Consider the following 15158-nt stretch of genomic DNA (forward strand, 5'->3'; position numbering starts at 1 on the left):
CTATTCCATGTTCCCAAGGGGATAATTTCAATATTTAACAGAGAAAATTTCCATAGGGCTCCAATACTCTGACTTCAAGATTAATATAAACACCTAAACTGACAGATGCGCTTATGGATTCTGAATTTAAATCCTAGACTGATATTATCCAGCAGCCATCAATTTGCACAATGATTTACTTCAAATCAATTGTTTTAAGATTCCAGGACCAGTCATTTTTCCCTTCCCTTTTGTTCACAACTCTCTATCTCCCTTAATTTAGACCAGCATCACTTAAACCAGAGACATGTGTACTCTGTGCACATCCTGATATACTATGCCAATTGAGTGCTGCAACCCTATGAAAGCATATATATACATTATTTATCTTTGCTATTCCATATTTCCTTCAGCATAAAAGTCTCCTGAAAGATAAAGCTGTGTACAGCCATTTTTTCTAGTTTCATGGTTCAATTTGCAGCAACAGAGTCGAAATTAAGAAAAATGACAGATAAAAATTAAGTATGGATCTCAACATTCATGAAAAATTAATGATATGAGAGCATAAAAGTGATAGACAGACTTGAATACAGGGAAAGTAAGTAGGCTGACAGGAATGAAAGATTAAAAGAACTCAATGTAATTCCAAATTAAATATAATTTACTGCATGTCCCCAGTTTCATTACTGTGCAACATCTGCAGGTGCGTCTCCTAGAATTAACGAGTCTGCTAAAAGAATGAGTCAAAATTGTGAGATGTCATTCAGCAAAAAAGCTGAAAGGAGAACAATTAAAAATTTGGTACATTTCATCATAAAGTAATACTGAAAAAAGTGAAGTCTTCAAACATACATACTAACCTTTATAGAAAAGAAGATGATAGAGTAAAATCTCAACAAAACAAATATTATATAAAAATTAAATAAAAGCAGAAATTTGCTGTGTGAATTTATGTAGCAGGATTAATACCAATAAAAGATACTAGAGAGGGGGTAATACGCAGAATAGCAAGAGCAAGTGGGGCTTTTATTAACAGAAGCAAATAATACTAGCCTGGGCATGAGAAATATTTCAGCAAAATCTATATAATGTGGAGTTTACTATTTCAGGCTGTGGGAAATAGCATTAGGAGAGAAAAGGAGATAATAGCAGTATAAATATGGTTTTACAGAAAGATAATGTACATTTAAATGGGTAGTTTTTTGTAGCTAAAATTTGCATAAATACTTCAACGCAAAGGAAGTGATCCTTCAAAATAGAAAAATTTCTCTCATCTCATAAAAACAGAATTTATTCCAAGTAATCCATACTTTACGAAAACTAGCTGCTGTCAAGACTAGTATACCAACCAACATTCTTGAGATGGAATAAGAAAATGAGTTTCAAATTAAACTTACCTTTTGTTTCTCTTGGTACCTTTTTTCCCATCTTTGCCAACAAATGAAAAGGATGGATTTGGTGTTGGGCATAAATACTGACTAGCAGGAGGAATATAACCAGGCAGCTGAGGTACGCAGTCAACCAAGAAACCATGAAGCTCAACAATATTCATCACACGCTTCATAACCTGCAATTAAAATGAATGTCAGACGTCTATCCTTGAAAAAGGTTTTTATTACATAAGAATAACAAAAGAAGAATCTTTAAAATGGGTTGAACTTTCATAACAGATGATATATGGTTTAAATAAACGATTTTAAAGCATATCTCTGTCTGATACTAAACAGTTAACGTATGCATATATTACATTATTCCTCAAGTTACAGATTCAATTCTTTGACATAAAATGGCACTTCTTAGTTCATTTTCCAAACATATGGTTAAAATTTATATTTTGACAGTAAAGTGGATTGCTTAATTAATGAGTTGAAACCTTATGGTACTAGCATTCACTGAGCAAAAAAATTAAATAGTAGACAGACTCAGATGATTTTGCCAAAACGCTGTTCTTGGGAAGATATTTTGATAAATTATAATGTATTGCACAAATAAGACATAAAAATAATCAAAATTATCAACTCACATTATAATGTTTAGGTAGGAAAAGCACTATTTACTATGAAAGTTAAGGTCTCTTGAGAATGACAAGGGTAAAGTCAAAATGGTAAGGAGGCCACAATTAAGCTATTTTTTCATTAACTGCAGGTCACTATTAAACAAATTCTCTACAAAACTTACACTTTTATAGACTGAACTCGGCCACAAGAAACCATAAAATGGAATATTATTATTAAATATATTTAGTTATTATTCAAATAATAAACCAACCTTTTTCTTTAACAATTGATCTTTCTGAAATGTAAATGCATTAACCAATTCTATGAACCAATTAATGGCAAAAATAATAGCTGACAAAAGCGTCCTCTGTTCTAAGCACCCAAGAGCTGCAAACTCTTCCGATACACTTAGTCCATCACTTTCACTTTGTTCCAAAATTTTAGGAAGAACAACCCCACATCCTAGGAGAGCATCAATGCTTGAAAGATCCCCATCTTCCAGACGAAACCGAAGAATACGCATCAGCCGCAACAATGGGTTCATCACTTCCAATGGACGCTCCACCCTGAATGAAAAAGCAGTAAGATAAAAGCCTGAATATTTTAACTTGCATATGCAGGTGAAATGCATATCATACAACAGAGTAGGAGACAAGAAACACCACACAACGCAGTGCAAAACATTAGATAATCATTGAAAATATCATTTTATCATCTCCTACGAAAGTAAGCTTTTAAAATTATTTAAAACTTACTAAAACAAAGAAAAGATATCGTGTCTAAAAATCATCAAAATACCTGAGTCAAATTGAAAGTTTTCCATTACTTATTTAAATACTTCTAATACTTTATTGAAGATGGACCAAAACAATTACAAGCTGGATTGCCATTCAAACTCACAAGAAGCTTTTACAGTGATACATTTTATTGTACCACAAGTTGACCAAAATATGCTCTCATAAATATATGTACCATAAGCTGAGACAATTTCAGACATTTAGGAAGTTTCATTTTATTGCAGCATTCTGTTTACAATACCAACTTATTATCATAACTTAGGGCTTTGCATCCATTAGATGAAGGGGGAAAATATTCCAGAACCAGCAATCAAAATATTTCCAGTCCAATGCATTCCAAAAGACTGTGCTTTTAGGCCAGCACTGTACAACCCTTTGGTCTATGAGATGTAAAAATTAAACCAAATATACAGTGTACGAAAGCAAAAATTGGCAGAGCTAATCCCAAAATAAACTAACTACATAAAAACTAACATGTTCTTTGAGTAATCTCCAATTTTCTTCTAGCGATTAAAATGATTCTTAACCATTAGTATTACACTTACATGATTAATACAAGGTGGTCTCATTATGAAAATGTTTTATGGTGGTAGACTATTGAAAAAGTTTCACAGATAAACAGAATAACAACCTGTCACAACAAAACCAATTTCAGCTCTGGTATGCTTCACACAAATTCAAAGAAAGTTGTGCATTAAGAAATTGTGTAGGGATAGTTCAGTAATTCCTTAGAAAACCCAAGAGATGGTGCTCTAGTATCGGAAAAGGTTTGCTTCAGTAAGCATCATCTCACCTTAGACTTCTGTTAAAGTTTCAACTCCATTATTCACATGTTTTTATTTTCATAGTCGATTAAGGAAAAAAACTTTTGTTTATTTAGAAAAATGGAAAAAATGAGTTTCTTGCAGTGATTAAAAACGTGACTTTCTCAGAAATGATGGTCAAAATCTATGATAAGGTTTTGAGTGATTGATGAATCAAAGTTTGCAAAATAGTTGAGGCCAAAGGCATATTACAAGTTACAAGCAGTGTTTTCAGCTTCACACCAAAAATGGGTTGAGAAACTAAAGCTCTGCAAGATGGGTGCTCTCTGTGGAGAATACAGGCATACACAAGCTACGTGTAGTGTTTTCAATTTTGCACAAATATTGGGCGAGAAAAAATCTTGGCAAAGATGGGTGCCACATTTGCTCTAAGGGGAGAATAAAAACAACTGTGTAGTTGATTTAGAGGCTCGTTTAACACTTTTTGAGTTTTTGCAAGAATACATAACTTTGGACAAATATGGATACATACACTACTACACTCAAGAGACAAAGGAATAGTCAAAACAGATGGTTTCTAAAGGTGATACAGCTCTGAAGAATGTGAAGATGTTGAAATATGCTGACATGGTGATGGCCAGTTTTTTGGGATGCAAGAGGAGTAGTAGTAGTTTTTAGGGGAGGCGACTGACAGCTAAGGTCATTTGCGCCATAGGGGATGGACAGGAAAGGATGAAGGGTGGAGAGAAACCCGGCATCGGCATTAGTCTACTCTTTACGAAAGGCACCAAGGGGTCTGCAGTTTAAGGTCCCATCCGACAGACGGCGTACTCACTCAAAGTGCCCTCCACAAGGCACCTCAAGTAGGGATCGAGATACCTCTGAAAATTATTCAACACCGCCGGGATGCAAGAGGAATCATCTAAATGGATTACTTGCACAAAGGACAAACAATAAGTTGAGAGAGTATCATGAGCAATAATTGCACCCTTTGGGCAAAGAAATCAGGAAAAACCATCCTCATTTGGCAAAGAAAAAATTATCTTCCCTCAATACAATGCATGTGTTCACACCAGCGCAGTTTTACGGTGAAAATAATAGAATTAAAGTTCAAATTATTACAACATCCACAATATTCACCAGATTTGGCACCCCATTGACTTTTTTCATTTCCAAACTTCTGCGCTGGCAGAAAATGATACATGTCAATAGAGCATATATACCTGTTTTGTGGACCTTCTGAAATCATAATTTTTCATCAGTTTCAAAAATTCGGAGAAATGCTGGGAAAAGTGCATTGAGTTAAAAGGAGATTATGTTGAAAAATAAAAAAAATAAACCCAAAATAAATGGTTCATCTCCTTTTTCCTAAGGACTTACAGAATGACCCATTTATGATCATCAATAAATTACCTAACCCACCCTGGCCCAAGCAAATTGTTATTCAACACTTTATTCTTAGCATTGTCTCATTATTGGAAGTAGGTTATCCTATTTTGTTTGCAAATCTGTGAATTGCACAACAAGCCCATTGATGCACAAATGATTGATTCCATGCCACTAAAAACTCCACTTCGGGCTGTTGGTTTTCCATTCTATAGGCAGTCAACTATTTGAGATGAGTTGGATTCTTTGGGATTCTATATTACACTGAAAAATTGAAAATGCATACCATCTTGTATTATTTTATTTTTTCTTCCATTCGCTAAAAATGTCCTTCATAACCTTTAGCTTTCCCTATCTGTGAATCACATCCAAAATCATCATAAATAATGCTGTTGTTAACATAGTTACTCTCATCATTCTAACATAACACTCATTTGTTCAAATTGAGATAATAACATTGTGCATGAGGATACCAAGGTCTAAGAAGTTCATTAAAACATTTCTATAATGATCCCCACAAGAGATTACAGCCTTCAATTAATCATATACACCTATGGTGGAAGAAGATACTGTAACTTAAAAAATAAAATTAAATGACGACCTAAAATTATAGTATCCAAACTATCTTTTTATGCTATGCTACTCTTTTAAAAAAAAAGTAATATGAAAAAGTAATTTATGTTGACTAACAAAAAGTGGCCAAGGAGTTGAATTGAAATATGGACATTCATTGGAAATGACCACGTTGTCTGAAATTAGCCCAAATTATGGCACAGCCATACATGTAACCTAACAGGTGTGAATGAGCAAAACTTCCAAATATTAATGTCCCAGTTAGAATGAGTGAATAAGGAAGCACATAAATCTCATAAAACTCACTTTTCATCAACAATTCTTCCTCCAAAGCTAACCCTAGGGCCCCCCAGTCTCTCTTCCCTTTGGGAGACTAGAGGAGTAAGTTTCAAAGCAATTGGATTCACTAGGTCTTCATCCAATGCAAACTGTACACTTAGAGGCAAATCTGCAGATCTGAAAAAGTACATATAGGAACAGTTAATAAACATTAAATTATTCAAAAAAAACATATAAAACAACAAACAAATATCATCCCATCAAATGTTCACCTTTTCTACTAAATGGTCAACAGCGGAAATCACTGAAGCACACCCCTCTTCCTAATCTTCACTACATTTAAACCTAGTAGTATACTAAGAGGTATATTGGAGTACTTGATGCAATAGATTCCAAAAAGCCAATCAAACTTTGTCCTAAAAATAACAATTTTCTTAACAATAAGAATTTTAGTAGGGACGTGAGATTATACAGGATACTAAAAGTGTGACTGCTAAAGTTTGGATAACTTGTTAAAAAGGTTCATAAAGCAGTTTGCAGAATGAACGTAATAAATAAATGAATTTTAATGAGCAATTTACTCACAAAGATAATGTTTAAACATTAATATATTTATTGCTGAAATAGTCTTATATTTAAAGACTGGTTTAGGAGGAACAAAGAATTTAAGCACTGACAATTTCTGATTCCAGCTAAACACTTCCTAGGTTTTCTTTCAAATATCACAAAAATATGGGCATTCCACATTACAGGGACAAAATTAATTAATTTAAACTGCACACTCGAGTCTTAAAACTAACACACAAAGGAAGGAGTTCTGGGACCATATGGATGAATTATCTTCAGAAACAGCTCCATGAAATAAATTCAATTTCATTACAAATTCAATCAATCAAACCTCAGGTGAGGATAGGTAAACATCCTATAGCATTTATTTAATCTAATAAGGATAGCAAGAAGTCACAAAATCTCTGATAGAAACAATGACGTTTTGCTCAGCATTTTTTTAACCTTTTTAAATTGAACACAGCATCAACAAACTGAAGCATTTTATTCTGAAAAGGCATTGTGCTTAAAAGAAAACAATTGGGGATATTTTTTGACTAAATGCATTTAAGAATTGAACTTTTGGTTGCCTACTCTGATCCTGACATGAAGAAAAGTAATGCGTCGAAATTCACCCAAATTTATGTTCTCTGAAGTTACCTACGTGGCATTTTTCCCACACCAACAAACAATTACTTCCATTTCAGTTTCAAGTTTTTCAGCAGTGTTTGTTCTTTTGTTAACAAGAAAATAAAATATTATCTTCACAATTACCTGAGCCAGGAAAAGCTTTCTTCACTGGCATTTCTGAGAATTAAAAATTCACCACTGGAAGAACTTAGACTGTAACATTGAGGATGAAATACTTCTACCAAAAAGGTACTGAGAATATTGTTGCCTTACAAGAGATTAAAACAGATGTAAGTACTTGCAGTCTTCATAATTTTCTCAAATACTTTATTTCAACCGAATCAATTTACTTAAAACACAGAAATATTGCAAGAACAATACTCATCCGCTTCAATTGGTAGTAAATGACAGACTGTTGTTTTTACTGACAATTACTGCCTTATTTAAGGATTTATCAAGTTGAAAGGGCTGAATTTTGATGGAACCCAGAGCATATCCTTTCATTTTTAAGTCACACAACACCAGTGTTTGGATCAATTGAAGATTATTAAGCATTTTTACCTGGTCCAGAGTGCTTGGATATCAATGAACTTGACTAATCAATGCTATGGTAGTTATAGGATTGTATCCTCATTATTCATAAGCAGGCATATTAATGTAATTACAGTGACATGTCTTTGAATTGAGAGAACATCAGAGGAAAAGATTTGTTAAACTGAGATAGTTATGGAACAATGCTTACATGAGTAATTGTTACAATTTTTATTTTGTACCATTTTTTCCTTTTATTGCTGGGTATACTTTTCTGCTTACTTTTATAAGAGTAAATTAATATTCACTCAACAATGCTTATACTTTATAGGAATTTTGAATTAATGATGAGGAGTTAGTGACAAATATAAATTAATTTTGAGAGCTTTGAATTTTGTTTCAAAACAAGCCAACAAAATGTATCCTAAGGAATGCCCACCAAAAACAAGACGCTTGGAATAAAAATCTTAGGAGAGAAATTGCTATTTGATAACTGGTGTAATAGTTATCAAATCATTTCAGCAATATTTATGCATGTAAATTTGGCAGCTTCTGTCATAATGTAATGCATTAAGCCAACAATATTTGCATTCCGTTCTTGAAAATTACCAATCGATATCTTAAAATAGCAATGAAGCTGCTACAATAATGCCTTTAGTTGGTTTTCCTTCTGAAAAAATTCAATGATTAAAATACCTTGTAATGATGAAATATAGTATGAGAACTACTATAATTACCATTGTTAGTTAATGCATGCCAAAATAATATTTTTTTCCTGAAGGAATTTTCCATGCATGGAAAAGTAATCAAATGATCATAGTTTTATTTTTGTAAATTTGGCTGCTTTTCTCCAAATGATGTAAGCATATAATATTCTGACTGCAGTTCTTCAAAAGACTACTACCTAAATTCACAGAGCAAAGATGCTATTATGCTTATCACTTTAAGTGGCTTGTCATCCAGTGATAAGCAATGAATGTTTTAGCAGCTGTCAACACATGCCAGAATAAAATGTTGGGTAGCTCAAAGAGGCTGTAATAAATTCACCAGGGTATATTTGGTAAAAATCAAATTAGAATGGGATTCCATTTAACAAATGCTAATATCATACTTGTAGAAGGTTTGTATAAAAAGTATTGGTAACAATTTTTTCCTGACGCATGCATCAAGAGCTGAATTCAGACCATCGGTTAAGTGTGCACATGATTGCAGATCATATCGGCATTGATAAGATGACAATGCACACCATTGTCACTGAAAATTTGGCGACATGAAAGAGCTGCGCTAAACTCGTCTCAAAGGTCTTGATGGACGACAAGAGTTGAGTGTCTGCTTATGAAAACCTACAATGGCATTGCGACGATTCCCCAACCACTTTACAGTCCCAACTTGGCACCAGCAGACTAATTTTCTATTCCCAAAAGTGAAATTCTCCCTCAAAAGAGACCACTATTGGCCCTAAAGTGCCATCAAAGAAGCTTGCACGTGTACCCTTAAGGACCTTCTGGAATTCACCTACCAGGGAGCATTCAAGCCATGGAGAAGCCCTGGTCAAAAGTGTGTTAGCCCTCAAGAGATTTACTTGGAAGAATTTTGAGGCATTGCAGCAATATCTTAAATAAATCTATTTTTCTGAATCTTTCCCCAATACTTTTTATACAAACCCCGTAGATAGGGAAGCTTTATGAATGCTAATAAGAATCAATATTGAATCTTAGATATGGAGAGATAGGATTATGGCATTGAGGTATTAGTACATATGCCAAACAAAAAAAAATACTTACGCTTCAAAAGTAGAAGTGCTTTCATCAATAAAGCTATCCTGAAAGTCGTAAGTCATGGTCTTTGTAATCCATTCCTGACCAAAATGAAAATAAAGTAATAATTAGTGTTTTTACTTGAAGCAGCTAATATACAGATAAAAGGAAACTGATCTAAAGATTCGATCTCCATTTCTTGTATGAATTAGGAATTATATAGAAAACATGAATAGAAAGTGGATATACATGTACGAGGGGGGACCCAATAATAACAGGAATGTTGTTATTGATTCTTTAGTTCCCAATATATTTACATTAAATTTTATTCACCTACAAGGTATTCCCCATTGACCACAATGCACTTCTCCAAACAATGTTTCCATTGTTCGAAACATTTCTGAAATTCATTTATCAGGATGTCCTTTAGGCCTTCTAAGCAATTTTTGTTTTACCTTCTTCACAGTGTCAAAACGCTTTCCTTTCATGTCCCTTTAGATTCCGGGGAACAAAAAGAAATTACAGGGAGCTAAATCCGGTGAGTAGGGGGGTGGACAATCGATGTCATGCTCAAAAATGCCTCAACTCGACGCTCCCTTTGCTCATTAGTGAGATGGCTAGGGACTAATTTGGCTGCAACCCTTTCCATATGCAAATCTTCAGATAGATCCTCTGGATTGAACTCCATGACACTCCAGACATCTCACAGAGTTGATCAATGGTTCTGCGACGGTCTTCACGAATGAGGGTATTGATTTTGTCGACGTTTTCATCAGTTCTTGATGTTGAAAGGCGGCCTTAATGGGGTTGGTGTTCAATTGACATTTCACCATTTTTAAAACATGTAAACCACTCGTAGACTCTGGTTTTGCTTAGGGCATGTTCCCCATAAGCAGTCTCGAGCATTACTATAGTTTCCGTGGCCGATTTCCCCAACAGGAGACAAAATTTCACAGCAGTGCATTGCTCTCGATAATCCGCCATCACGCTTTTCGCCGAAATGAAAAAAGTTGTTTCACTGAAACAGCTCTCACGGACGGACCGATCCAGTCTCAGCAACGGCGCTGCGCATACTGACGCAGGAAGCATGAGCCTGATGTACGACTGTTTGAACAAAGGCTTGCCCCACTCTCGCTCCCCACTGCAGCCCAATTCCCGTTACTTTTGGGTCCCCCCTCGTATTTATATAACTAATTTATAAAAAATTGATCAAATAATGCTTAACTTAGGAAAATTGTATGAAATTATTACCATGAATTTTTCATCTAGTTCAGCATCCATAGCCATGCTAGATAGTTGGTCATACAGGAGACCAATAATTTCTGCATAACAACCACATGTGCTTAACACCAACTCTGTTCATAAAGTAAACATTTAATATTAATGCTTGCCAGGTATGATCTCATACATCTGATTATAAAACAATATTTTCCCCAACATAAATACAAGTAAAAACATCTCTCAGCCTAAAAGGAATATAATTTCAAGTATTTCCATAATGAATTTGTGTCAAACAAGTCAGCACCTTTTGCTGGAGGCACATTAAAGTTACCATAATATTCACCAAATGAGTATTTCACATATTCGGGTTATTAATGACTAAATAAAAAGATTACAAAGAATACAAGAAACATGTTGGTGGAGGAGGAGGGAATCGAGGGATCATTTGCAGGGTTCCAACATTTTTTGGTTTGGAAGTTAGATATCTTGGCTTAGGCAGTTTTGAGAATGACTATAGTGCCATCAACCTTTCCATTTTGTGCAGAAAACAAAAGAAACTGAGCAACAAAACATGAGCAATTGCGGATCCGGAAACTGTTGTAAAATATTTTTCTCCAAAATCCACAAGATCTTGTGTCCTCACCTCCAGTTCTATGCTCCACCAACTTCTACAAAACCTTCCATAATTTGTCACACATTACCTTTAAAAAACCAAAGAATCAAATTCAATAGGGTATATCTAGAAAATATATTAAAAGAAGCAGAAAGAGTAATAACCCCTGCATTACATAAAGAACACGAAACATACTTTTGGTTTTGCTGTTTAAATTTTACAGAGGAAAGGGTAACTGCAACATGACACATTTACATATTTAGCATCATACAAACCAAGAAACATGACAGCATTGGCAGCTTTGCTTCCTGGAACCAGTGACTCTTCACTGCCTTGTGAACCTACACTGCTCGCTCTGGTATTTGGCAAGGAAGGCCCTCGAACAACCATATCACATTCTGACTCAATGGAAGCCATGTGCTTTACCGCCATAATTGCAGTGATTACACCTTTTCTCTTTAACCTAATAAATAAAAATGCAGAATTTGTATAACATTCTGGACTTTAAAAGAGATGCAACCTATACTACAAATGGTCTACAAAATACGATTGTTTTGAAATTATTATTCATGCTGTTATGATTTTCCATAAACTATTATTTGTATGAAAATGAGGATTGTTATATGAATTTATATCAAAATAGAAATAAAGGAAGCCATCATTTGTGTGGAAGTAATTTTCAAAAAATGTTTAACGGTAAAAAGTGTCTCCCAAGAATTATATTTTTTTATTTGCACCAATTTATAAGATAAAACAGACATAAAAACAAAATTTACAAAGCTGCATTTCTCTGGGAATCATGATTTAATTTGATACATTCATAAAAATTAAATCATGCAAATCACAAACATCATGAGACAATGTGGCAAACCATGTTAGCATAATTTCACTAATTCCAACCTTTTTAACTCAGTATCATGTGAAGAATACATCATTATGGTGCTTACAATTTTGCAACATATGCATCATTAATTTTGAAATAATGGTCTCCTAATGCTTAAGAACACCCCATCAAAAACTATTCCCACTATGTATTCCAGACAAAGTTGTGAATTTTTTTGTGATATGAACTAAAACTTAATAAAATTGGTCAGAAGATAGTATCTTCATTACTAATAAAACACTCATTAATTTTTACTACATATATTACTTCAATTCTAGTTATCCTCATTTGCACACATACGTTGGAAAAAATAGAAGAAGAAAATATATGGGTAAAATATTAGCAACATGATGCCTTCTAATACTAGTAAATCCTCAGTTACCCAATGAAAAATATTGAATACTATGAAATTTTTATAGGTTTAGAAATAAAGAACTAAGTAGAGCAGTTAAAAACTAAGTTTAAATAATCAGTTAGAAATTTTGTCTAAGCAATCAAGCATCACAGGACAGGAAGCTTAAATGTTCACTACAGACAGTAAAATTGTTTGAAACAATTTAAAAACATCAATGGAGACAACAGCAACCACATCAAACTTACTGGATATTTGTGCTAGATAGATGCTTTCTTATAAGAATGGTGATATCTGTGCGAAGTCCAGATCCATGATCATCTTTGGAGAAAGCAAGGAAGCACAAGATATCCATTAGGTCTCGAACTTGTTCAATATCCATATCCTCTACTTTATCCAGTAAGCCCTGAAATACCAAATGATTCTGAATTTTCTCCAATGGATATGCTTTTAGCATACTATTACTAAAATACATTCAGCCATATGAATATAGATACCCCTTAAGTTAGAGAATTTGAACACCCCTCACAAATTCAATGATTTGACATTGGTGGTTTCCTTATGACATATGTTTCCAGCTAACATTTTCTATTAACTTCTATCTGCATGAAATCATCAATTACATGATATCCATATCATCAAAGGTGACACATGGAAGAGTAGTTTGATCACAGCAAGAGATTAGTTCTACAGTAAATTATCTTGTAGAAAATATGATAAAAACAGCAGTGCTCAGCAGTGCAGTATCTGTAACAGGGCCACACTTAATAAATCGAAATTGACATAAGTCTCATTACTATGGCATAAACCAAGAGAATATATATCTAACAAAGACACTGAAGAAGAGCCATAGCTATTCATGGGTTATCTTTATCTGAAGGGGGGAAACTAAACTACCTGGCATTATTTAATATTTTTACAGACAGGATAACATTTTTCCTGATAGGAATAAATCTTTTCATGATGTTTTCAAAGGAGTTTCATACATGTGGCTTAAAATATTCTTTACATTTCTTAAGGTAACCACCTAAATGTTTGTAGATGGCTTTAGTATCATTGACTGAGGGGCAACATGCATGACTACAATTCATTTATGACAATGTGTGTATGATAATTCACTAGAGCATCTTGTTCCTTTAAAGCCCTCAGGAATCAAAGTGTAAGAGGTCGCCTGGGTAGATTAACTGGATAAAGCATTCTACTGGGAATCAAGGGAACCACGTAAAATTCCTATCGAGGGGAATGATTTTTAAACTAAAATTCTCACAATTTTCAAAACATTCTCCTCAATCCAATTCTGCTTTGATTAGTGGAGAGCAATTGAAATTTCCATTCAACCAAGCTAAAACAAGCAAACTGAGTCGGCCATCAATAAAAGAATGAAAAGCTTATTCTTGGAAACACATATAGACATCTTCTGATCAATTAAAAAAAGAGGCATCTGCTATAATAAAATAAATAAAAGTCCTTACTAAGAGAAGAATGGAATGCATTGCTATCTTTTCATAATGATCTCGTGACAGACTGTGAAGGGTCTGCAGCAACACCTTAGCTGTATTTGAATCGCCAATAGCAGTGTGCATAATCATCTCTCCAAGTGCAGCAGGTCTTAAATGTTCAGCCAGGTAGACAACAGAAAATCTAAAAGACAAAAAAATAAGTACACATTAAATAAATGAATAAAGAAATTCACAAAATAAACCATAATATTGGCATTAACATTGTGGATTCCCTTTAACATTACTTTGAATCTCTAGTTCCTAATTAAGTCATCTTTTATAAATACACCATAACCCTCCCCATGGACTACACAACCTTGATGTGTTGGAATGGTCTGTGCATTCTGATGACCCCAAGAGCTGTGCCGGCAGAAGCATTTGTTATTGCTACTGGTAGAGTATCCATAACAGCTAAAAGCCAGACAAAAGGTGCAGAGTCTCTTCGTCAGTGAGGCAACAACAAAGGTACCTGACCCCAGTGGGGTGACCAGTCAACTGATAGTGTAATGTTAAAAATCATACTGTGGAATGCAACAGGAAAAGATCTCAGAAATTTTCTCATGATTTAATTAAATAATAATTATATATTACTTGATGGTTATTCAAAAGCCTTTTATAGAAATTACAACTTAAGCCTCAGTAAAAGCCCCACAAATTTAAAATTAATGAAAATAACAGAAGAATGTTAATGGAAAAGAATCACATTTGACCAAGTACTAGTTCCACAGAATTTGCAAGGGGCTCTTGTAAGTGCACACCAGGAAAAGCCATGAAATCAGTTATATACTCTGGAACTCAAAGGTTTTCATATTAAAAACTAAAGTGAGTATCAGATTGTCAAATGTACTGCATAAATACATTTACAGGTCACAAAATATAATATTTCATACTACAATCAAATTTTATTTTATTCAACAGGAAAGAGTATAAAATTTACTCTAAAATAAGTTTTATGGTAGCCTCTGCAAAAATCCCTAAATTTTCATGAAATTCCCAGACTCTTTCCAGTTTTTTCTTGCTAAGGGGGATTTCCCTAATTTTTCCTGGTTGCAGGTTGATGATTACCCTGTAACTCCAATGTTTGAAGAAAACTTACAATTACTAAAAGTCTGACAAAAAAGACATTAAACTTCCCCATAGCGAAAATACTTACTACTAGAATGCATGATGATGTTGCAACACCTTTATTTTGTTATCATCAAGTGCTTAGGATCAATGGAATACATGTTACAGAGGCTCATGTACCTCAAATAAAAATGTTTTGAAGAAAACTGACTCAATTATTCTTGTAATGACACGAAGGAACATAACTATTTTGTTTCTATGAAAATTTGGATAATGACTGTCACAG

At 33.9% G+C, this 15158-nt stretch overlaps 1 protein-coding gene across 1 annotated transcript in view; it reads right to left on the reverse strand.

Moving 5' to 3' along the window:
• Positions 1–15158, reverse strand: part of Fancd2 — a 41546-nt gene that overhangs the window by 19523 nt on the left and 6865 nt on the right. The window contains exons 10-17 of the mRNA XM_071591784.1: positions 13781–13949; positions 12557–12714; positions 11349–11536; positions 10491–10594; positions 9267–9340; positions 5803–5952; positions 2248–2542; positions 1377–1546 (exon numbers count right to left, since the gene is read on the reverse strand). Of these exons, the coding sequence (XP_071447885.1) occupies positions 1377–1546; positions 2248–2542; positions 5803–5952; positions 9267–9340; positions 10491–10594; positions 11349–11536; positions 12557–12714; positions 13781–13949 (1308 nt within the window). The remainder of the gene's footprint in view (positions 1–1376; positions 1547–2247; positions 2543–5802; positions 5953–9266; positions 9341–10490; positions 10595–11348; positions 11537–12556; positions 12715–13780; positions 13950–15158) is intronic.

Source organism: Hetaerina americana, unplaced genomic scaffold (assembly GCF_022747635.1).
Source record: "Hetaerina americana unplaced genomic scaffold, ioHetAmer1.1.p SCAF_5, whole genome shotgun sequence".
Lineage (NCBI taxonomy): Eukaryota > Metazoa > Arthropoda > Insecta > Odonata > Calopterygidae > Hetaerina > Hetaerina americana.